Source organism: Pygocentrus nattereri, chromosome 16 (assembly GCF_015220715.1).
Source record: "Pygocentrus nattereri isolate fPygNat1 chromosome 16, fPygNat1.pri, whole genome shotgun sequence".
In the NCBI taxonomy this organism is placed as follows: Eukaryota; Metazoa; Chordata; class Actinopteri; order Characiformes; family Serrasalmidae; genus Pygocentrus; species Pygocentrus nattereri.
Window position 1 is genome coordinate 37,453,784 of NC_051226.1, and position 25,715 is coordinate 37,479,498.

Below are 25,715 nucleotides of genomic sequence, written 5' to 3' on the forward strand. Positions count from 1 at the left end.
AGTGATCTAAAACAAAAACATCTAGAATATCTAACGACGTTAATGACGTTTTTGCTGTGTTTTTGTCCGTGATGCAGATCCGGTCTTTGTTTTGCCACAGGCCGATCTGGATATCCTTTCTCAGTGCAGGTCAATCATTTACTTTGACTAAATACTAAATGTGAGTGATATGAATTTGATCATAGTTGTGTTTGCGTGGATCATGTTTGGGCCAAGCGATTGCTCATTTCCTTCTAGAGGAAAGTCAAATATAGTCCAGATACGCCTTCGTTCACACGGCAGGGAAAAGCGGCCCAAATCTGACCTTCTCCTCTGTATGTGACACAGATGTGTGCCCTTCTTACGGCTCGAACCCGTTCTGAGCCCAGTTGTCAGTCACTGAAGCTTCATGATGACCCCTGTGATGCTGGTGAAGATGAAGCTCCTCTGGGAGCGACTGGCGTTCGTTGGCGGTCGTGATTGTTTACCTCTGGATGAGCCACGTGGCGCTCTGCTCGGGCCGGTTTGGGAGCTGATCTGTTCAGACTGATGTCGTATACAGATCACATTTAAAAGTCAATGCGAACAGCCGAACAAAACAGTCTGATCTGGGCCACTTTTACTGGCTGTGTGAATGTGCCCTTTGACGGGAAGGTCTTAGTGAACTTCAGACATGGCCAACAACACTAGATGTCACCAGACTGGTCCAGAGCCTTCAGGTGATGTGCTGTAGAAGTGGTGTTGCCTGCGAACAGCGTCTCATGCTTCTACCCACCCCTGAGCTGCAGTCATTCCTCCGGTCTTGGCCTGTTGGCCTATTTATGGAGAGAAACTCGTCGGCCGTAACAGTCTGTACAGCCAAATATTTGGAACGGTACCCAAAAGCTGTTATTACTTGCTTCGTAGATAAGAAATGGGTGAAATTACTGTTGGAACACAAGCCCAGAGGAAGCAGTATTTCTAGAGCTAGGCCATAATCCTCTAAATAACCACGAGAGGGATGAGAGAGAGAGAGAGACGGCAACCTTTCCTGACCTTTCTCTCCGTCTTGCCTAGGTATTAACCATTTGCCTAATCATTTCTGACTCTGCCTGCCGTTTCGTACCGGCGAAGTATTCATTCCTGGCATCCCTGGAATAGTTTTGAGGAGTTTTACCATCAGCCTGGTGAGCTACAGTTCCCAGTTGGGATGTAGACAGGCGTGGGAGAGAGTGTAAATCCCTTTAACCCCTCAAACTGCAGGCTTTTTAGTCAGTTATTGAAGGGGAGCTCCTCCGATTTTAATAAAAACTTTATATAAATAAACGGTTTAGATATAAACGGCGCCATTCAGAGTGGTTTGGTCTGAAACGCTCCGTCCTAGAGAAACTTACCAAGTCCGAATTGTTCACATTGGTGGTGATAGGAACCAGACGTCTGAAGAGATTATTGTCTCCGAAAGCTACACTACAAAACGTTACTACATGATATGGTTAGATATATGCTGACACGTTGTTTAATGATAGTTTTATGCTAAGGTTTTGAATTTAAGTGTATTTTAATCCATTTATTTTAATCCTTTAATGGTGGAGGGGTACTTGCAGAGTATCGTAAGGCAAAGTATTCCCTAAAGACAGCATATTTTTTCAGATTTATGACTATTTTACCACTACCAACGTTATATATAAAACCTCAGAAGACAAGTATAGGTTCAGTGGTGGTTCTAGATAGTAAATAAAATGGCTCTGCTTGTGTTGTAGACATTGTGACGTCTGGTTCCTATCACAACCACTGTAAAGAAATCTGTGTCTATAAGTGTCTCTACAACGAACCATTTCACACTTACCACTCTAAATGACACTGTTTACATCACGAGGACTGAATTATTCATAACTTTGGAACATTTGGTGGATTTATTTTAATCTTTAGGCTTTCAAGGTTCAGTAACTACTATAAATGGTTCAGTCATGACTATGAAACCAATGTGTAAGTTCTGTATTGAGGCACTGAGATGTGGGCCCACATACAAGCCCTTGAAGTTTAAGCTTAACATACAAGCTCCTTGCGTCTGACAGCAGGATAAAAGCCTCTCCCATTCGCTGCTGCCTCGTCTCTGAAGTGGTCATTTTTGTACGTTTTCTGGAAACTTTTGTAATATTTTCTTCATAATTTCTCCACAAACAGTAAATCTCAAGCTGAAATGTTAGTCCAAAGAGGCAAAACAAGCAGACGAGCCGCCCTCAGCCCTTATTTGGAGATAGGGATTTCTTTGCATGAGTAATGACCTCCTTGGTCCGTCGAGTTGTGGAGCCTGAGAGAAAGAATGCAGAACGCTCAGGACAGTTTGTGGAATCTCAGCTGCCGTGACGACCGGGTCCCAGAACCCCATTGTCCCCCGTTTTGTGTTTGTTTACAGAACCGGCAGAGGCAAACAGGAATCCCTCACAATGATGTTTTCTATTATAAGAAGGATGTTATGTAAGAGGAGAACCGAGAACGGGGTTTCAGAAAAGTCGCTTTGCTCCAAAAAGGCAATATTTGGGATACCGTGCTGGAATGAAAGCGCTCTACCACAATGCCGACGCCTCTGCGGTCTCCTGAGTTTGTTTCCGTCAACCATCAAACGGCAAACTGCACATGCTAGTGTGTGTACACTGTCCAGTGTTCTGTGCCTTACTGCTGTTTTGCTGGTGACAAGGTTAAATTTACGTTCTGCATCAACAATCACAAGAAGTCTGTTTTTATCTGCTCACAAAACAAGACTCAAAAATAGCCTTTTGTCAACTTCCAATCACAGTGAAATCCACATCTGATTACAAACATTCGTGTGGAATGCACTGACCGTTCAGAATCTGCCCTTCTGCACTCCATTTCACTGGTGTTGCAGAAACTAAAGCCTCCTGCAACTCATTTGAAACTTGTTTGAAACTTTTCATTGGAAAGCAGTTTACATGTTAAAGTGAAACCTACTCAAACAGCTGTTTGAGATCAGTCAACACATCATTGGCAGGGAAGCAAAAACAGAAAGTGGAGAAAGGTTTCTTGGAATGAGGCTGCAAATTGGCTGGTAACCAGTAAACAAGTGCTGATATGCCTGATTTTAAAATGCTGCTTGAGCCAGCGTTTGTTTAACCTAAGGGGAGCTAAGGGGCCGAGCCCAACTCCCGAAAACAACCCCACACCATGATCCCCCCTCCACCAAACTTTACACTTGGCACAATGCAGTCAGACAAGTACCGTCTCCTGGCAACCGCCAAACCCAGACTCGTCCATCGGATTGCCAGACAGAGAAGCTTGATTGGTCACTCCAGAGAACTCGTCTCCACTGCTCTAGAGTCCAGTGGCGGCGCTTTACACCACTGCATTCCACGCTTTGCACTGCGCTTGGTGATGTAAGGCTTGGATGCAGCTGCTCGGCCATGGAAACCCATTCCATGAAGCTCTCTACGCTGTTCTTGAGCTGATCTGAAGGCCACATGAAGTTTGGAGGTCTGTAGTGATTGACTCTGCAGAAAGTCAGTGACCTCTGCTCACTATGCCCCTCAGCATCCGCTGACCGCTCTGTCATTTTACGTGGCCGACCACTTCGTGGCTGAGTTGCTGTCGTTCCCAATCGCTTCCACTTTGTTATAATCCCACTGACAGTGGACTGTGGAATATTTAGTAGTGAGGAAATTTCACGACTGGACTTGCTGCACAGGTGGCGTCCGATCACGGTACCACGCTGGAATTCACTGAGCTCCTGAGAGCGACCCATTCTTTCACTAATGTCTGTAGAAGCAGTCTGCAGGCCTAGGGGCTCGGCTTTATACACCTGTGGCCACGGAAGTGACTGGAACAATGATTTGGATGGATGAGTGAAAACTTTTGGAAATATAGTGTACATATTATAATCAGTATACATTTTAGCTTAATATGATTATTGTTTTAAAGGGGAGCATCACTTTAGTCCAGTGAGTCCAGTGGTTGATGGGAGTTGATATACTTGCTGAGCGTGTGTTGCGGGGCTGGTGAGTTTAGTGTGAGTGCCGGGCGGCGGTTCTTTGGTGAGTTTCAGTGCGCTGGGCTGTTTGTTGGCTTTGATGTGGCGCTCCATGACTAGGGGGGCTTTTGTGGTGAATGGCTGAACAGAACTGAAACAATAGCCAGAGAAATCCCCCACCACCACCACCACCACCACCACACTGCCGCCGCCGTCGCCACGGCAACAGGACGACCCCGGGACGCGGTGTGGGGAGCACAAGAGACAGAGGAGATAAGAAACAGCAGGACAGGGTTGGGGGGTTAGTTTAAAGAGACGAGATTCATCCAGAGAAAAGGATCTTCCTGTGGAGCGACCGAGCGGTTTCAGCATTATGGCTCACTTTTAGATCATCGTCCTTAAGAAATGGTTTGTCAGATGTATACAGTTTAGCCCAGACGCAGTCACGTTAGTCAAGACATGATTGATCTTTGCTGCTTATTAGCTCGAACTACAAGGCTACCTTTGCTATTAAACACTTGCAGTCAATAGTCACCCAAATCGTTCCAGTAAATACTTCATTAAAACTTGACTATACCTGCTCAAACGGTGTCCAGTTAAGGTCACGCAGACCTGTCAATGTGCGTAATGACACAATATATGTGTTAAAATAACGCGGTATAATACAGAAATACACAAAACTGGCTGAACTAGTCGTTTTAGACTCTTTTGTGTTCACACTTCAAACAGGTTTGCGATTTCTGTTGCTTCTGATTTTAACCTATATCTTCAGCGTGAAAAATTTAAATGGATTATCATTTATAAAAAAAGGAACGACAGAAATCGTGAACGCACATATTTGCATCTGTATGCCTGCAAGATATGTAAACACCTGTTGTCTAAAGTGGCTGCCAGCTACTCGGTGAAGTTTTGTTCATGTTAGTAGCTCACAGTAACTCACACTGTGTCCCAAATCACTTTGACACGCCTATGCGGCGCTAAAGAAGAGCTGGGTGGGGTATGAGAGTAGGTTGAGAGAAATTTTGGAGATGCGTTTGCAGAAACAATTTGGGTGACTATTGATTTTTAGTGGTTGTGTGTAGTGCAAAACCAAAGAAAGAAAATTTGGACACCAGACATGCCTTGGTTGATCGACTGTATCTGGGGTTGTAGAAATTTGAGTTTTGCCAAAGTGAAATAAATGTAACAAACAAATTAGCCTCTCATTTTTAGGATAAAGGAGTTTGATGAAGTGCGTAAACACGGGTAAAGTTTCAAAACACACCCAGTACATATGGTTTATAAACAGACGCTGAACTGCAAAAACAGGCCGTTATGAATTTTACTGTTTTTCACATCATGCAAACCAACATATTTACAAATATCCACCTATTTGGCCTGTGGCAGTTTAGCCCCGCCCACTCACGCTGAAGTTATAGGGAGTGTTTCAGCCTGGACTGTTGTTTGAATAAGGCCAATCAGTTTTTTGACCCAACTCTGATTGTAATTTCGTGTAAATTTAGAGTCTGATCCCTAGTTGTTTAGTGTCTGATCCCTAGTTGTTTAGTGTCTGATCCCTAGTCGTTTAGTGTCTGATCCCTAGTCATTTAGTGTCTGATCCCTAGTCGTTTAGAGTCTGATCCCTAGTCGTTTAGTGTCTGATCCCTAGTCGTTTAGTGTCTGATCCCTAGTTGTTTAGTGTCTGATTCCTAGTTGTTTAGTGTCTGATCCCTAGTCATTTAGTGTCCGATCCCTAGTCATTTAGAGTCTGATCCCTAGTCGTTTAGTGTCTGATTCCTAGTTGTTTAGTGTCTGATCCCTAACCGTTTAGAGTCTGATCCCTAGTCGTTTAGTGTCTGATTCCTAGTTGTTTAGTGTCTGATCCCTAACTGTTTAGAGTCTGATCCCTAGTCGTTTAGTGTCTGATTCCTAGTTGTTTAGTGTCTGATTCCTAATTGTTTAGTGTCTGATCCCTAATCGTTCAGTGTCTAATCCCTAATCATTTGGTGAGTGATCCCTAACCGTTTAGTGTCTGATCCCTAACCGTTTAGTGTCTGATCCCTAGTCGTTTAGTGTGTTATCCCTAACCATTTAGTATGTGATCCCTAACCATTTAGTGTCTGATCCCTAATTGTTTAGTGTCTGATCCCTAGTCGTTTAGTGTATGATCCCTAACTGTTTTGTGTCTGATCCCTAATCGTTCAGTGTCTGATCCCTAATTGTTTGGTGTGTGATCCCTAATGTGATCCCTAACCGTTTAGTGTCTGATCTATAACCGTTTAGTGTCTGATCCCTCGTCGTTTAGTGTATTATCATTAATCGTTTAGTGTCTGATCCCTAATTGTTTATGGTCTGGTCCCTAATCGTTTAGTGTCTGATCCGTAATCGTTTAGTGTATGATCCTTAATCTTTTAATGTCTGATCCCTAATCGTTTAGTGTCTGATCCCTAGTTGTTTTATTAATCGTTTAGCGTCTGATCTGTAATCATTCAATGTCTGATCCCTAATCGTTTAGTGTCTGATCCCTAGTTGTTTAGTGTCTGATCTCTAATCGTTCAGTGTCTGATCCCTGATCGTTTAAGGTCTGATCCCTAGTCGTTTATTATCTCATCTCTGATCGTTCAGTGTCTGATCCCTAGTCGTTCAGTGTCTGATCCCTAGTCGTTTAGTGTCTGATCCCTAGTCGTTTAGTGTCTGATCCCTAGTCGTTTAGTGTCTGATCCCTAGTTGTTCAGTGTCTGATCCCTAGTCGTTCAGTGTCTGATCCCCAGTCGTTCAATGTCTGATCCGTAGTCATTTAGAGTCTGATCCCTAGTTGTTTAGAGTCTGATCCCTAGTCGTTCAATGTCTGATCCCTAGTCGTTCAATGTCTGATCCCTAGTCGTTTAGAATCTGATCCCTAGTCGTTTAGAGTCTGATCCCTAGTCGTTTAGAGTCTGATCCCTAGTCGTTTAGTGTTTGATCTCTAGTCGTTCAGTGTCTGATCCCTAGTCGTTTAGTGTCTGATCCCTAGTCGTTTAGTGTCTTATCCCTAGTCGTTTATTGTCTGATCCCTAGTCGTTTAGTGTCTGATCCCCAGTCGTTCAATGTCTGATCCCTAGTCATTTAGAGTCTGATCCCTAGTCATTTAGAGTCTGATCCCTAGTCGTTCAATGTCTGATCCCTAGTCGTTCAGTGTCTGATCCCTAGTCGTTCAGTGTCTGATCCCTAGTCGTTTAGTGTCTGATCCCTAGTCGTTCAGTGTCTGATCCCTAGTCGTTCAATGTCTGATCCCTAGTCGTTTAGAGTCTGATCCCTAGTCGTTTAGTGTTTGATCCCTAGTCGTTCAGTGTCTGATCCCTAGTCGTTTAGTGTCTGATCCCTAGTCGTTTAGTGTCTGATCCCTAGTCGTTTAGTGTCTGATCCCTAGTCGTTTAGAGTCTGATCCCTAGTCGTTTAGTGTCTGATCCCTAGTCGTTTAGTGTCTGATCCCTAGTCGTTTAGAGTCTGATCCCTAGTCGTTTAGTGTCTGATGCCCAGTCGTTTAGTGTCTGATCCCTAGTCGTTTAGTGTCTGATGCCCAGTCGTTTAGTGTCTGATCCCTAGTCGTTTAGTGTCTGATGCCCAGTCGTTTAGTGTCTGATCCCTAGTCGTTTAGTGTCTGATCCCTAGTCGTTTAGAGTCTGATCCCTAGTCGTTTAGTGTCTGATCCCTAGTCGTTTAGAGTCTGATCCCTAGTCGTTTAGAGTCTGATCCCTAGTCGTTCAGTGTCTGATCCCTAGTCGTTTAGTGTCTGATCCCTAGTCGTTTAGTGTCTGATCCAACACGTGTAAATGTGTTTTATTTATGTGGAAGTGATGTGCACACAGTGAACTGCTTTATTTAGTGCAGATAGACAAAAGGGGGAAAGTGGTGAGAGAGGGTCTGGTGGATTAAGCGAGCGTGCGAGAGAGAGAGAGAAAGAGAGAGAGACAGAGAGAGAGAGAGAGAGAGAGAGAGAGAGAAATGTTAAGGAGGTGAGAAGCGGTGGTGTAAATGTCACTGCGGATTCCTTCACTCTAATCTGCTGTGTGTGTGTGTGTGTGTGTGTGTGTGTGTGTGTGTGTGTGTGTTTATACGTGTCAGCACCGCTCTCTGTTCAGTGAAGGCACAGAAGCAGCCCCCCCCCTTGCTTAACCCTTAAGAGCTATTAATACTTTTCTAAACTGTATTAATCATCAGAGCCGATGACATGAATTACATTTACATTGGATTCACACTGAATCTCTGAATCAGCAGCTTTGATTCCGTCCTTTTATCTCAATTCCTTTTGTTTGGGCGTCAAAACACTGATCAAAAACGATAAACATGTAACAGTTCATTCTATGAAGTATGACTGTCCAGATAAAAATAACTTATCAGACGCAGATCATAGTAAAATATCTCCTCTTCTAATCACAGAACATAGTGCGGGACAGACAGGGTAGAAATGGGGTTTTCCATGTAATTTATCATTACAAGAAGACAGTCAATCTTCCACATTGCCAATCACACAGAGTGAAAGAGAGAGAGAGAGAGGGAGAGACAGGGAGAGAGGGATAGAGAGAGAGGGGGGGGTCAGAGAGAGAGAGAGAGATAGAGAGAGAGTGGAGTTGATGTGGAGTCTCCGTGGGGTCTGAGCTGCAGATCCAAACAGAAACGGCTGGAATACATTCAGTACACTTTACTCCCTCCATCACTCTCTCTATCCCTCTCGCTCTCTCTCTCTCTCTCTCTCTCTCTCTCTCTGTCTCTCTCTCTCTCTCTCTCTCTCTGTCTCTCTCTCCCTCTCTCTCTCTCTCTCTCTCTCTCTCTCTGTCTCTCTCTCCCTCTCTCTCTCTCTCCCCCTCTCTCTCCCTGTCTCTCGCTCTTTATCACTCTCTCTCTCCCTCTTGATCCCTCTCACTCTATCCCTCTCTCTCTCACTGTCTCTATCCCCTTCCCCCCTCTCTTCCTCTCTCTCTCATCCCTCTCTCCCTCTATCCCCTCTCCTCCTTCCTCTCTCCCTCTCTCTCTTTCTCTCTCTACCCCCCTTCCTCTTTCTCTCTCTCTCTCTCTCTCTCTCTCTCTCTTTCTTTCTCTCTCTCTCCCCCCCTCTCTTCCTCTCTCTTTCCTCTGTCCCTGTCTCTCTGTCTTTCTCACCACACATACTCTGCCCTTGCCCTCCTCACCTTCCCATCAAGAACTGGGAAGTGCAGACCGGAATGCAGCCCAGGACTCTGGCACCAGTTCAAAACAGAGAGAGAGAGAGAGAGAGAGGGAGAGAGAGAGAGAGAGAAGGGGGATGAGAGACTGAGTCAAGAGAGGAGGAGGAGGAGGAAGAGGAGGAGAGGGAGAGAGAGTTGAGAGAGGGGAGTGGAATGTCAGCACTGGAATTTGTGAAGAGCTTTTGCTTGAAAACAAAAGAGAGATACACACACACACACACACACACACACACTCACACGCTCACATTCACACACACACACTCACACGCTCACATTCACACACACACACACACACTCACACACACACACACACTCACATGCTCACATTCACACACACACACACTCACGCTCAAATTCACACACACACATTCACACGCACACATACACAAACACACACACTCACGCTCACATTCATATACACACACTCACATTTACACACACACACACACACACACACTCACGCTCACATTCATATACACACACTCACATTTACGCACACACACACACACACTCACGCTCACATTCACACACACACACACACTTACATTCACACACACACACACACACACACTCACATTCATATACACACACTCACATTTACGCACATACACACACACACACACACACACACACACTCACACGCTCACATTCACACACACACACTCACACGCTCACATTCACACACACACACACACACTCACACACACACACACTCACATGCTCACATTCACACACACACACACTCACGCTCAAATTCACACACACACATTCACACGCACACATACACAAACACACACACTCACGCTCACATTCATATACACACACTCACATTTACACACACACACACACACACACACTCACGCTCACATTCATATACACACACTCACATTTACGCACACACACACACACACTCACGCTCACATTCACACACACACACACACTTACATTCACACACACACACACACACACTCACATTCATATACACACACTCACATTTACGCACATACACACACACACACACACACTCACACACTCCTCATAAAGGTGGGAGTATGGATGCAGCCTCTTCTCTTAAGATGCGTCTTTTTTTCTGGGCTCACTTCCAAACACGGCGCGGCCGGCCTCGCTGCAGCCTGAGCGGAGAGAGAGACACTGACCTTTGAGGTTGGGGTTAAGAGAATTAGACTCTGTGTCCGGCCTGGTTTTAAAAGCTTTGTTTGCGCTGGCTTTGGCACCACTTCTGTAGTTAAAGGCTGCTGTTCACAGCCGTCTGCCTGGAAGTTAAGTAAACCTGTCCCTGGGCTTTTCTTCCTGACGGCGGCCGTGTCGGCTGAAGGGACAGGCCATGCTTGCTTTCCCGATTATTCTAAGCGTGTCATGAATTCTACGCCTCTTTTGCATTGTGTTTTTGTGAGCGTGGCTGCGGAGGGAAAAGCTGAGGCAGAGAAAAGGAAGGGAGGATGTTGCAGGAAGCGAAACACAACAGGAGGCACCTTTTGTACGGGGGAGTCGAGAGAGAAGAGTGACGCAAGTCTAACGTACGTGACCTTTTGGGTCAGTGCCACCGGCCAGCTCGCTGTCCTCAGATGTGTTTGACGCGACCTCTTCTTCCGTTCTTTTGTCCGAGAGATGGACAAGACAGGCGAGGCAGTCGGTCAGTACTCGCCCCACAAGATTTAGAGTCAGGTTCCATCCCCAGCCTGTCAGATCGCTTCGTAATTCACTTTATAATGCAAACTGTTCTTAATACATGTGGGTTTTAGTTTATGTACTACACAGTTGCACACTTGCATTATTGACTTTAACTTCTGTTGTCAGGGAAGCACAAAAAAGAGAAAGAAGGAAGAACATTTTGGTAATAAAAATGAGAAATACTGATTAAAAGCTTTAAAATAGTGATTAAACAGTGATTAAAGTGCCAGAACGTAACTGCTGCACCATTGAAGGTGGAATAGAACATTCAGACACGACGGTGACCTCAGCCTGGGTCTCTATCCTGTGTTCAAACAATTTGAGCATCAGAGCAACTTTGGGCCATGAAGACCATGAAGATTTGTATCACTGACTGTGTTTACATGCACTCAATAATCCGATGATAATCAGATGTCTGCAATTATCTGATTATTTAAATGGTCAGGTAAACAGCAAACGCCGACTTGTTAGATCAGATTAAGGTCTAGAAATCAGATAAAGAGGCTGGATTTTAGTAATCAGATTTCTCAGTGCTGTGAGCTCTTACTCTGATTTCTTTCAGATTTCTCAGTGCTGTGAACTCTTACTGATTTCTTTCAGATTTCTCAGCGCTGTGAGCTCTTACTCTGATTTCTTTCAGATTTCTCAGCGCTGTGAGCTCTTACTCTGATTTCTTTCAGATTTCTCAGTGCTGTGAGCTCTTACTCTGATTTCTTTCAGATTTCTCAGCGCTGTGAGCTCTTACTCTGATTTCTTTCAGATTTCTCAGGGCTGTGAACTCTTACTCTGATTTCTTTCAGATTTCTCAGCGCTGTGAACTCTCACTCTGATTTCTTTCAGATTTCTCAGTGCTGTGAGCTCTTACTCTGATTTCTTTCAGATTTCTCAGCGCTGTGAGCTCTTACTCTGATTTCTTTCAGATTTCTCAGCGCTGTGAACTCTTACTCTGATTTCTTTCAGATTTCTCAGGGCTGTGAACTCTTACTCTGATTTCTTTCAGATTTCTCAGTGCTGTGAGCTCTTACTCTGATTTCTTTCAGATTTCTCAGTGCTGTGAGCTCTTACTCTGATTTCTTTCAGATTTCTCAGTGCTGTGAACTCTTACTCTGATTTCTTTCAGATTTCTCAGTGCTGTGAACTCTTACTCTGATTTCTTTCAGATTTCTCAGGGCTGTGAACTCTTACTCTGATTTCTTTCAGATTTCTCAGCGCTGTGAACTCTCACTCTGATTTCTTTCAGATTTCTCAGTGCTGTGAGCTCTTACTCTGATTTCTTTCAGATTTCTCAGTGCTGTGAACTCTTACTCTGATTTCTTTCAGATTTCTCAACGCTGTGAACTCTTACTCTGATTTCTTTCAGATTTCTCAGGGCTGTGAACTCTTACTCTGATTTCTTTCAGATTTCTCAGCGCTGTGAGCTCTTACTCTGATTTCTTTCAGATTTCTCAGCGCTGTGAACTCTTACTCTGATTTCTTTCAGATTTCTCAGGGCTGTGAACTCTTACTCTGATTTCTTTCAGATTTCTCAGTGCTGTGAACTCTTACTCTGATTTCTTTCAGATTTCTCAGTGCTGTGAGCTCTTACTCTGATTTCTTTCAGATTTCTCAGCGCTGTGAGCTCTTACTCTGATTTCTTTCAGATTTCTCAGGGCTGTGAACTCTTACTCTGATTTCTTTCAGATTTCTCAGTGCTGTGAGCTCTTACTCTGATTTCTTTCAGATTTCTCAGTGCTGTGAGCTCTTACTCTGATTTCTTTCAGATTTCTCAGTGCTGTGAGCTCTTACTCTGATTTCTTTCAGATTTCTCAGTGCTGTGAACTCTTACTCTGATTTCTTTCAGATTTCTCAGTGCTGTGAACTCTTACTCTGATTTCTTTCAGATTTCTCAGCGCTGTGAGCTCTTACTCTGATTTCTTTCAGATTTCTCAGTGCTGTGAGCTCTTACTCTGATTTCTTTCAGATTTCTCAGTGCTGTGAGCTCTGACTCTGATTTCTTTCAGATTTCTCAGCTCTGTGAGCTCTTACTCTGATTTCTTTCAGATTTCTCAGTGCTGTGAGCTCTTACTCTGATTTCTTTCAGATTTCTCAGTGCTGTGAGCTCTTACTCTGATTTCTTTCAGATTTCTCAGTGCTGTGAACTCTTACTCTGATTTCTTTCAGATTTCTCAGTGCTGTGAGCTCTGACTCTGATTTCTTTCAGATTTCTCAGTGCTGTGAGCTCTGACTCTGATTTCTTTCAGATTTCTCAGTGCTGTGAACTCTTACTCTGATTTCTTTCAGATTTCTCAGCGCTGTGAGCTCTTACTCTGATTTCTTTCAGATTTCTCAGTGCTGTGAGCTCTTACTCTGATTTCTTTCAGATTTCTCAGGGCTGTGAGCTCTTACTCTGATTTCTTTCAGATTTCTCAGTGCTGTGAGCTCTGACTCTGATTTCTTTCAGATTTCTCAGCTCTGTGAGCTCTTACTCTGATTTCTTTCAGATTTCTCAGCTCTGTGAGCTCTTACTCTGATTTCTTTCAGATTTCTCAGTGTTGTGAGCTCTTACTCTGATTTCTTTCAGATTTCTCAGAGCTGTGAGCTCTTACTCTGATTTCTTTCAGATTTCTCAGTGCTGTGAGCTCTTACTCTGATTTCTTTCAGATTTCTCAGCGCTGTGAGCTCTTACTCTGATTTCTTTCAGATTTCTCAGCGCTGTGAGCTCTTACTCTGATTTCTTTCAGATTTCTCAGCGCTGTGAACTCTTACTCTGATTTCTTTCAGATTTCTCAGCACTGTGAGCTCTTACTCTGATTTCTTTCAGATTTCTCAGCGCTGTGAACTCTTACTCTGATTTCTTTCAGATTTCTCAGTGCTGTGAACTCTTACTCTGATTTCTTTCAGATTTCTCAGTGCTGTGAACTCTTACTCTGATTTCTTTCAGATTTCTCAGCGCTGTGAACTCTTACTCTGATTTCTTTCTGATTTCTCAGCTCTGTGAACTCTTACTCTGATTTCTTTCAGATTTCTCAGCGCTGTGAGCTCTTCCTCTGATTTCTTTCAGATTTCTCAGCGCTGTGAACTCTTACTGATTTCTTTCAGATTTCTCAGCGCTGTGAGCTCTTACTCTGATTTCTTTCAGATATCTCGGCGCTGTGAACTCTTCCTCTGATTTCTTTCAGATTTCTCAGCTCTGTGAACTCTTACTCTGATTTCTTTCAGATTTCTCAGCGCTGTGAGCTCTTACTCTGATTTCTTTCAGATTTCTCAGCCCTGTGAGCTCTTACTCTGATTTCTTTCAGATTTCTCAGCGCTGTGAACTCTTACTCTGATTTCTTTCAGATTTCTCAGTGCTGTGAGCTCTTACTCTGATTTCTTTCAGATTTCTCAGTGCTGTGAACTCTTACTCTGATTTCTTTCAGATTTCTCAGTGCTGTGAACTCTTACTCTGATTTCTTTCAGATTTCTCAGTGCTGTGAGCTCTTACTCTGATTTCTTTCAGATTTCTCAGCGCTGTGAACTCTTACTCTGATTTCTTTCAGATTTCTCAGTGCTGTGAACTCTTACTCTGATTTCTTTCAGATTTCTCAGGGCTGTGAGCTCTTACTCTGATTTCTTTCAGATTTCTCAGTGAATGTGAGCTCTTACTCTGATTTCTTTCAGATTTCTCAGTGAATGTGAGCTCTTACTCTGATTTCTTTCAGATTTCTCAGCGCTGTGAACTCTTACTCTGATTTCTTTCAGATTTCTCAGTGCTGTGAGCTCTTACTCTGATTTCTTTCAGATTTCTCAGTGCTGTGAGCTCTTACTCTGATTTCTTTCAGATTTCTCAGCGCTGTGAACTCTTACTCTGATTTCTTTCAGATTTCTCAGCGCTGTGAACTCTTACTCTGATTTCTTTCAGATTTCTCAGTGCTGTGAACTCTTACTCTGATTTCTTTCAGATTTCTCAGTGCTGTGAGCTCTTACTCTGATTTCTTTCAGATTTCTCAGCTCTGTGAACTCTTACTCTGATTTCTTTCAGATTTCTCAGCGCTGTGAACTCTTACTCTGATTTCTTTCAGATTTCTCAGCGCTGTGAACTCTTACTCTGATTTCTTTCAGATTTCTCAGTGCTGTGAGCTCTTACTCTGATTTCTTTCAGATTTCTCAGCGCTGTGAACTCTCACTCTGATTTCTTTCAGATTTCTCAGCGCTGTGAACTCTTACTCTGATTTCTTTCAGATTTCTCAGCGCTGTGAGCTCTTACTCTGATTTCTTTCAGATTTCTCAGCGCTGTGAACTCTTACTCTGATTTCTTACAGATTTCTCAGTGCTGTGAGCTCTGACTCTGATTTCTTTCAGATATCTCGGCGCTGTGAACTCTTCCTCTGATTTCTTTCAGATTTCTCAGCTCTGTGAACTCTTACTCTGATTTCTTTCAGATTTCTCAGCGCTGTGAACTCTTACTCTGATTTCTTTCAGATTTCTCAGCGCTGTGAGCTCTTACTCTGATTTCTTTCAGATTTCTCAGCGCTGTGAGCTCTTACTCTGATTTCTTTCAGATTTCTCAGCTCTGTGAACTCTTACTCTGATTTCTTTCAGATTTCTCAGTGCTGTGAACTCTTACTCTGATTTCTTTCAGATTTCTCAGTGAATGTGAGCTCTTACTCTGATTTCTTTCAGATTTCTCAGTGCTGTGAACTCTTACTCTGATTTCTTTCAGATTTCTCAGTGAATGTGAGCTCTTACTCTGATTTCTTTCAGATTTCTCAGTGCTGTGAGCTCTTATTCTGATTTCTTTCAGATTTCTCAGCTCTGTGAACTCTTACTCTGATTTCTTTCAGATTTCTCAGCGCTGTGAACTCTTACTCTGATTTCTTTCAGATTTCTCAGCGCTGTGAACTCTTACTCTGATTTCTTTCAGATTTCTCAGCTCTGTGAACTCTTACTCTGATTTCTTTCAGATTTCTCAGCGCTGTGAACTCTTACTCTGATTTCTTTCAGATTTCTCAGGGCTGTGAACTCTTACTCTGATTTCTTTCAGATTTCTCAGCGCTGTGAACTCTTACTCTGATTTCTTTCAGATTTCTCAGTGCTGTGAGCTCTTACTCTGATTTCTTTCAGATTTCTCAGTGCTGTGAGCTCTGACTCTGATTTCTTTCTGATTTCTCAGTGCTGTGAACTCTTACTGATTTCTTTCAGATTTCTCAGTGCTGTGAACTCTTACTCTGATTTCTTTCAGATTTCTCAGCGCTGTGAGCTCTTACTCTGATTTCTTTCAGATTTCTCAGCGCTGTGAACTCTTACTCTGATTTCTTTCAGATTTCTCAGGGCTGTGAACTCTTACTCTGATTTCTTTCAGATTTCTCAGCACTGTGAACTCTTACTCTGATTTCTTTCAGATTTCTCAGTGCTGTGAACTCTTACTCTGATTTCTTTCAGGTTTCTCAGTGCTGTGAACTCTTACTCTGATTTCTTTCAGATTTCTCAGTGCTGTGAGCTCTTACTCTGATTTCTTTCAGATTTCTCAGGGCTGTGAACTCTTACTCTGATTTCTTTCAGATTTCTCAGCGCTGTGAACTCTTACTCTGATTTCTTTCAGATTTCTCAGTGCTGTGAGCTCTTACTCTGATTTCTTTCAGATTTCTCAGTGCTGTGAGCTCTGACTCTGATTTCTTTCTGATTTCTCAGTGCTGTGAACTCTTACTGATTTCTTTCAGATTTCTCAGTGCTGTGAACTCTTACTCTGATTTCTTTCAGATTTCTCAGCGCTGTGAACTCTTACTCTGATTTCTTTCAGATTTCTCAGCGCTGTGAGCTCTGACTCTGATTTCTTTCTGATTTCTCGGCGCTGTGAACTCTTACTCTGATTTCTTTCAGATTTCTCAGTGCTGTGAGCTCTTACTCTGATTTCTTTCAGATTTCTCAGTGCTGTGAACTCTTACTCTGATTTCTTTCAGATTTCTCAGTGCTGTGAGCTCTTACTCTGATTTCTTTCAGATTTCTCAGTGCTGTGAACTCTTCCTCTGATTTCTTTCAGATTTCTCAGTGCTGTGAGCTCTTACTCTGATTTCTTTCAGATTTCTCAACGCTGTGAACTCTTACTCTGATTTCTTTCAGATTTCTCAGCACTGTGAGCTCTTACTCTGATTTCTTTCAGATTTCTCAGGGCTGTGAGCTCTTACTCTGATTTCTTTCAGATTTCTCAGCGCTGTGAGCTCTTACTCTGATTTCTTTCAGATTTCTCAACGCTGTGAACTCTTACTCTGATTTCTTTCAGATTTCTCAGCACTGTGAGCTCTTACTCTGATTTCTTTCAGATTTCTCAGGGCTGTGAGCTCTTACTCTGATTTCTTTCAGATTTCTCAGCGCTGTGAGCTCTTACTCTGATTTCTTTCAGATTTCTCAACGCTGTGAACTCTTACTCTGATTTCTTTCAGATGGTAATCAGACTTCTGCTTTACAACCAGCCAATAAACTCACAGAACTTTTTTTAATCATTGCGCCGCTTTACCTGATAACATGAACATACAGCATCTAGAAGACGAAGAATATTTAAATCCTTCATTTCGTCGAGTATGTGTTTGGTTTCAGCGTCGCCATAAAGTGTTTCGCTGTGTTTCGCTCAGACTGAGAAATCTGAAAGATATCAGAGTGAGAGTTTACAGCACTGAGAAATCTGACTACTGAGCTAAAATCCAGCCTCTTTATCAGATTTAATCTGAATCAGATTTAATCTGATTTCTGCACCTCACTCGGATCTAAGATCTCAGAGTGTGCTGTTTACATGATTATTTGGACAGTCCAATAACTATAAAAATCTGATTCTGATCGGACCACTGAGTGCATGTAAACGCACTCATTGTTCATCTCAAGTCCAGCACTGAAAACTTAAAAAAGTACAGCAAAATAAATCAGTTACAAAGAATACAGCAAAACGACGGAAGAGGACCTGAGAACACGCCAGTGCCACCTAAAATGCAGCTAAAGTGTCACAAATTGGTTAAAAAATGGGATTCATTGTCTTGGACCATCAGCCATTTGAGACACATCCTGTAGCCTACATGCTCTAATCATTTAAATAAGTCAATATTGTGTAACCTGATTTCATTTATTGTTATAAAATAATCCTATTTCAAATATTCAAATATTGCTATTTCGGTTTTCAGCCTGGTGTGTTCTGAATTTCAGCCAGCAGTTTTTATTTCAGCGCATCACTAGGCACTATCGGCCGCTTCACTGACCTTTATCACTTTATTGGCTGTGTTTACATGTGTGCATCCATGTATTACTCTCCTGTATGTATGTAACACCATTTAATTCTGTTCAGCAGTCGCTACTTTTTCTGTTGTGTTATTACTGATCTGTAGCAATAACACGTAAGAAGTTAATTGCACTTTGTGCACATGACAATAAAGGGCTTTGATCTTGATCTTTGGTCTATGAAGTTTAACCACAGAACTTCCGAATGGCAAAGATTGCCAATAATGTCATGCTGGGAAATATGCCCCAGATTATTTTTCATTGAAAACACAGCCTGATAAACTTCCCTGGATGTTAAGGCTAGGGGGCAGCGTGGAGCCTCCTGAGGTTCTCTGTCTTTAAAGGAGGAGCACAGCTTCAGTCCAGTATTCTCCTGTTTATTGCTTTATTAAGGGTGTATTGTTTTCAGTGGACATTTTAAAGTGTTTCAGTGTCTCATTCACTACATTTCATGGAAACCACGGTTAATGATCAAAACTAAGCATCTGGGTTCAGTCTATCAAGAGCAGTCTTGTGAAGAGAGATGGGCCTAGAAAAAGAGGGATTGAATTAGGGTGGAGTTAGAATAAAGATGGGTGCAGGTAGAGGAAGAGGGGTGGAGTTAGAAAAAGATGGGTGCAGGTAGAGGAAGAGGGGTGGAGTTAGAAAAAGATGGGTGCAGGTAGAGGAAGAGGGGTGGAGTTACAAAAAGGTGGGTGCAGGTAGAGGAAGAGGGGTGGAGTTAGAAGAAGATGGGTGCAGGTAGAGGAAGAGGAGTTGAGTTAGAAGAAGATGGGTGCAGGTAGAGGAAGAGGGGTGGAGTTAGAAGAAGATGGGTGCAGGTAGAGGAAGAGGGGTGGAGTTAGAAAAAGGTAGAGGAAGAGGGGTGGAGTTAGAAAAAGATGGGTGCAGGTAGAGGAAGAGGGGAGGAGTTAGAAGAAGATGGGTGCAGGTAGAGGAAGAGGGGTGGAGTTAGAAAAAGGTGGGTGCAGGTAGAGGAAGAGGGGTGGAGTTAGAAAAAGATGGGTGCAGGTAGAGGAAGAGGGGTGGAGTTAGAAAAAGGTGGGTGCAGGTAGAGGAAGAGGGGTGGAGTTAGAAAAAGGTGGGTGCAGGTAGAGGAAGAGGGGAGGAGTTAGAAGAAGATGGGTGCAGGTAGAGGAAGAGGGGTGGAGTTAGAAGAAGGTGGGTGCAGGCTGAGGAAGAGGGGTGGAGTTAGAAAAAGATGGGTGCAGGTAGAGGAAGAGGGGTGGAGTTAGAAGAAGGTGGGTGCAGGTAGAGGAAGAGGGGTGGAGTTAGAAGAAGGTGGGTGCAGGTAGAGGAAGAGGGGTGGAGTTAGAAAAAGGTGGGTGCAGGTAGAGGAAGAGGGGTGGAGTTAGAAGAAGGTGGGTGCAGGTAGAGGAAGAGGGGAGGAGTTAGAAGAAGATGGGTGCAGGTAGAGGAAGAGGGGTGGAGTTAGAAAAAGATGGGTGCAGGTAGAGGAAGAGGGGTGGAGTTAGAAGAAGGTGGGTGCAGGTAGAGGAAGAGGGGTGGAGTTAGAAAAAGGTGGGTGCAGGTAGAGGAAGAGGGGAGGAGTTAGAAGAAGATGGGTGCAGGTAGAGGAAGAGGGGTGGAGTTAGAAGAAGGTGGGTGCAGGCTGAGGAAGAGGGGTGGAGTTAGAAAAAGATGGGTGCAGGTAGAGGAAGAGGGGTGGAGTTAGAAGAAGATGTGTGCAGGTAGAGGAAGAGGGGTGGAGTTAGAAGAAGGTGGGTGCAGGTAGAGGAAGAGGGGTGGAGTTAAACGAATGAGGATGGGGTTATCTAGGTGGGGTTCTGCCCACACAGGGGCACATACCCGTGAAAACCTCTGGGTTTTATGATGGGTTCTAAGACATATAGATGGAGAACCCTTAATGGCCTCGATGCCTCGTGTTTACACGATACAATAGATCGGCTCCCTCGATCTGTCGCAGCACTGCGAGGGACTTTTCCTTAAAGCCTCCCGTTATCTGTGTTTATCGCCGCTCAATGGTCCTTCAGCCTGAGAGAAGTCCTAATGCAGGTCCCAGAAGCTTTTACTGAATCGGATCCATTAAGGTCGGCGTAAATGCCACATACCGCGCTCCCCGGTGGGACCGTTTTAACCGTTACGCTGCCTGAGTGCTTCCTGTCACTAGACCCTTTAGATAAGGCCGTGCCAGTGTGGGCGTCAGAGGGAGCTGCCCTTTTGTTCTGATCTGGGACCGCGGACACGTCCGGGAGCTTTAGACGGATGTAATGGATACACGCTGCCCTGTGTTGCTAATGTGAAACCCCCTAAAGCGAAAGAATGAGGGTCCTGATGAAGGAACAGCAGGTCCATTATGGTTAATATAGTCATGTTCTGGAGAGGAAAGCAGGCGGGCGCTGACTTCAGGGCTTAATGTACTCTGGGAAGCTTTGCTCATTATTACCTAAAAAGCCTTTCACCATTCACATTCTAGAACCCTATTCAGACAGCCAGTGGAACTTGGTTTCTTGTTCTAGGTAATTAGTTGATTTATTGTCTCTTTGGTTATTTTACGCCGTGTCTAACTTAGCCGGGTAGACACGTTGCTTGCCAGGTAGCTTGACGTCTTGAGTGGTGTGAAACTGAGTGCTGCGCTGTTCTGTCCACTCTCAGATTCAGCGTGTTGACTGACGGATTACCAGAGCTGGTGTATTAAGGGCCTGGCCACTTCTTATTTCCCCCGTTATATCAGAAACAGGACTGCTAAACAGCAGAGGGTGTCTGTGAGCAGATCTTCAATGAATGGGAGTGAATGGAGCTAAACAGGCATTACTGCTACTGAGAGCTGATTGGTTAGCGTTACTGCTACTGAGAGCTGATTGGTTGGCATTACTGCTACTGAGAGCTGATTGGTTAGCGTTACTGCTACTGAGAGCTGATTGGTTAGCGTCACTGCTACTGAGAGCTGATTGGTTGGCATTACTGCTACTGAGAGCTGATTGGTTAGCGTCACTGCTACTGAGAGCTGATTGGTTGGCATTACTGCTACTGAGAGCTGATTGGTTAGCGTTACTGCTACTGACAGCTGATTGGTTGGCATTACTGCTACTGAGAGCTGATTGGTTAGCGTTACTGCTACTGAGAGCTGATTGGTTAGCGTCACTGCTACTGAGAGCTGATTGGTTAGCGTCACTGCTACTGAGAGCTGATTGGTTGGCATTACTGCTACTGAGAGCTGATTGGTTAGCGTTACTGCTACTGAGAGTTGATTGGTTAGCGTTACTGCTACTGAGAGCTGATTGGTTAGCGTTACTGCTACTGAGAGCTGATTGGTTAGCGTTACTGCTACTGAGAGTTGATTGGTTAGCGTTACTGCTACTGAGAGCTGATTGGTTAGCGTTACTGCTACTGAGAGCTGATTGGTTAGTGTTACTGCTACTGAGAGCTGATTGGTTAGTGTTACTGCTACTGAGAGCTGATTGGTTAGTGTCACTGCTACTGAGAGCTGATTGGTTGGCGTTACTGCTACTGAGAGCTGATTGGTTGGCATTACTGCTACTGAGAGCTGATTGGTTAGCGTTACTGCTACTGAGAGCTGATTGGTTAGCGTCACTGCTACTGAGAGCTGATTGGTTAGCGTCACTGCTACTGAGAGCTGATTGGTTGGCATTACTGCTACTGAGAGCTGATTGGTTAGCGTTACTGCTACTGAGAGTTGATTGGTTAGCGTTACTGCTACTGAGAGCTGATTGGTTAGCGTTACTGCTACTGAGAGCTGATTGGTTAGCGTTACTGCTACTGAGAGTTGATTGGTTAGCGTTACTGCTACTGAGAGCTGATTGGTTAGCGTTACTGCTACTGAGAGCTGATTGGTTAGTGTTACTGCTACTGAGAGCTGATTGGTTAGCGTTACTGCTACTGAGAGCTGATTGGTTGGCATTACTGCTACTGAGAGCTGATTGGTTGGCATTACTGCTACTGACTGTTGATTGTTTGGCGAGCAGATCAGCTCATTGGCCGTTCACGCTCGTTGACGTCATGAACGTACATGAGGTGCCCTTTTAAACTCCTATAACTCGAGTTTTAAAGCTCTTAATATAACAGCAGTGTTAAAATGCTGTATGCTGTTCATTGTTCGGGAAATGAATGTGTTCTTTTGTAGACTTGCTCAGGCGTGCCCTCTAGTGGACATTTCAGAGTGGCAGTTCTCTACACGTTCTCAGGTGTTAGCTATCTTGCTGTAGATTAACAGTAGTTGTGCTGATATTAAACACATTTTGATCAAACACATGCAGAGCATCAGGGTTAGTTTCCCTGCTAGTTTACATCACTTCAGTAAACTTTTTGCAAAGTTGTAATTCTAAAAATACCAACATCAACATCAGTTTACATTCTGGTGCTCGTACTGCTGATGTAATAGTGTTTGGTGACTTTATCTTCACCTGGAAGTGTAAATAATGCATTAAGCTGTCGTTAGCTTAGCTGCAAGTGTTACCAAAGACAGGAGAGCACCCTAGAGAACCATTAGGTCCTGTCTGTGTTAATCTTGAGCGCCAAAAATCATAAAACGGGAACCTTCAGCGCTGGACAGATGGCCGGCAGTAAAAGTACAGTTCCCGTTTTCTGCCGCCTTTACTTTTTATTCTAAAATCAGTATTTGGTCTTTCTTACACTGTAGATTATAGACTTTGTTACTGATGACGCGGTTCTTGATGGACCTTCATATTTCAGGCTCTATCAGGTCAGAGGATTATTAATTTGTGTGTGTCTTTATTTGTAGCTCCAAAGAAAACATCCCTCGAGTTTTTTGTGTGTGACTATCTGTTTGTGTGTTTGTGTGTGCAGGTAGAGGAGGGTGGCAAGGCAGGGCTGCTAGAGTGCCCCCTGCTGGTGGGAGACGAAGTGGTCATCATTAACGGAGTGGAGCTGAGTGGCTTCAGACAGGAGGCCATCTCTCTGGTCAAAGGCTCTTACAGAACACTGCAGCTCACCGTCCGCAGGTACGAACGCACTGCCTGAGACACACACACGGTATCGATCAGACGTCCATCCGTGTGAATATTTTTGTTCAAAACACTGGCCAGTGGTTGGTTGGGCAAAAAAAATCAAATGAACACAATTTTAAAACTTACCCCAGATGTGGTTGACCACGAGGCTGACGTTGCTAGCAAACAGTAGAAGTCAATAGTCACCCAAATCTTAAATATTATTATACATATTCAGGTCTTTTCTCTTCTTGCTCTGACCTTCTGTCCATGTCTTCATTAAAGTCGAGGTGGTTCTGACCTCTTCACAAAATCCAACTCCGACCGTTTGTGTTCGGGCACCTCGTGCAGGCATATGGATGCTACAGGTTATGTTCTGTTTCTGTTTAGAAATTTCAAAATTAACAGTATTTATGAAGAGAAACACACTAGGAGTCAATAGTCACCCAAAACACCTGCTATCTAAAAAAGGTTTTCTGCAGTGTTTGGTTACACTATGTCTTATAGTCATACGGTGTCCTAAACCACCTCGATGAGTCTGTGTGACCGTAATGAAGACCTGGATGCGGTTTGACTGGGCTCAGAAATGTTTCGGGCCTCTGTCTATAGAAAAGATTTAGGTGACTATTGACACCTAGTGTTGGTCAGCAGCATTAGTCTCACAGATCCAGTTTCAGACTGAAGAAGGGAAATTCGGACACCAAACATGTCTTGGCTGATCGACTGCATCTGGGGTAAGTGGAAAGTTGAGTACATCTGATTTTTTGCCAAACCATTCCTGTAACTTCAGAATTCACACGTGACTGTACTGATGAGATTAGCATTGATTTTCACCGAGTGGCTCAAACCGCTCTGGCTTTATCACACCTGAGCTGCAGGTGCAGACATGTGAAACAGTCCAGTCACGGTAGCTGGCAGTAGCGCAGCTCCGCCTGCAGGGGGAGGACTGTCCATCCATCCATCCATTTTCTAAGCCGCTTCTCCGTCAGGGTCGCGGGGGGTGCTGGAGCCTATGGAGGACTGTGTTGAGCTTAATCCTGGAGAACATGCAGCAGCACTGAGAGAATGTGTGGTCTGAGCATGTGCGTTTTTTGGTGGGGGGGGGTCTAAAATTGAGGAGGTTGTCCGGGCTCAGAGACAATATGTAATTAAAGTGGGTAAAACTGGGACATGGAGTGGCAAGAGACTTCTTTGTCACGTAATACTAACAGCCCCCCCCCACCAATCACCCACACACCCGCTGGACCCCCACTTACACAGGCATACCCTTTTTTTACTGTACGCAGTTACAAAGCAAGGAGTTTTCTAAAGCATTGTGATGGTTATGGTGGTGAATCATTGTAATGATTCTGATTGTTCTGTGAATCATTTTAATAATTCTGCTGGTTCTATGGAACATCTTTGTCATTATGTTGATTCTATTATGAATGTTCTGGTGTTTTTGTGAATTGTGATGATTCTGGAAGTTCGTTTGAGAACTTTGTTGATTCTCATGGGTCCTTGGAGCATGATGAATTTGATGATGCTGATGGATCTGTGAATCATGATGATTTTGACGGTTCTGTGAATCATTTTAGTGATGCTGATGGTTCTGTGAATTATTTTAATGATTCTGATGGTTCTGTGAATCATGATGATTTTGACGGTTCTGTGAATCATTTTGATGATGCTGATGGTTCTGTGATTCAGTTTGATGATTCTGATGGTTCTGTGAGTCATGATGATTTTGACGGTTCTGTGAATCATTTTAGTGATGCTGATGGTTCTGTGAATTATTTTAATGATTCTGATGGTTCTGTGAATCATGATGGTTCTATGAATAATTTTGATGATGCTGATGGTTCTGTGATTCAGTTTGATGATTCTGATGGTTCTGTGAATCATTTTAGTGATGCTGATGGTTCTGTGAATCATTTTGATTATGCCGATGGTTCTCTGAATCAATTTGATGATTCTGATGGCTCTGTGAATCATTTTGATGATGCTGATGGTTCTGTGATTTAGTTTGATGATTCTGAAGGTTCTGTGAGTCATGATGATTTTGATGGTTCTGTGAATCATTTTAGTGATGCTGATGGTTCTGTGAATAATTTTGATGATGCTAATGGCTCTGTGAATCATTTTGATGATGCTGATGGTTCTGTGAATCATTTTGATGATGCTGATGGATCTGTGAATCATGATGATTTTGGTGGTTCTGTGAATCATTTTAGTGATGCTGATGGTTCTGTGAATCATTTTGATGATGCTGATGGTTCTATAAATCAGTTTGATGATGCTGATGGATCTGTGAATCATTTTGATGATGCTGATGGCTCTGTGAATCATTTTGGTGATGCTGATGGTTCTGTGAATCAGTTTGATGATGCTGATGGATCTGTGAATCATGATGATTTTGACGGTTCTGTGAATCATTTTAGTGATGCTGATGGTTCTGTGAATCAGTTTGATGATTCTGATGGCTCTGTGAATCATTTTGATGATGCTGATGGTTCTGTGAATCATTTTGATGATGCTGATGGCTCTGTGAATCATTTTGGTGATGCTGATGGTTCTGTGAATCAGTTTGATGATGCTGATGGATCTGTGAATCATGATGATTTTGACGGTTCTGTGAATCATTTTAGTGATGCTGATGGTTCTGTGAATCATTTTGATGATGCTGATGGCTCTGTGAATCATGATGATTTTGACGGTTCTGTGAATCATTTTAGTGATGCTGATGGTTCTGTGAATCATTTTAGTGATGTT

General features: G+C 43.5%; 1 protein-coding gene across 2 annotated transcripts in view; it reads left to right on the forward strand.

Moving 5' to 3' along the window:
- shroom3 (shroom family member 3) overlaps positions 1-25,715 on the forward strand; it is a 121,388-nt gene that overhangs the window by 10,603 nt on the left and 85,070 nt on the right. For both annotated transcript variants that reach the window (XM_017717993.2, XM_017717990.2), the window contains exon 2: positions 22,825-22,979. In XM_017717993.2, the coding sequence (XP_017573482.1) occupies positions 22,825-22,979 (155 nt within the window). The remainder of the gene's footprint in view (positions 1-22,824; positions 22,980-25,715) is intronic.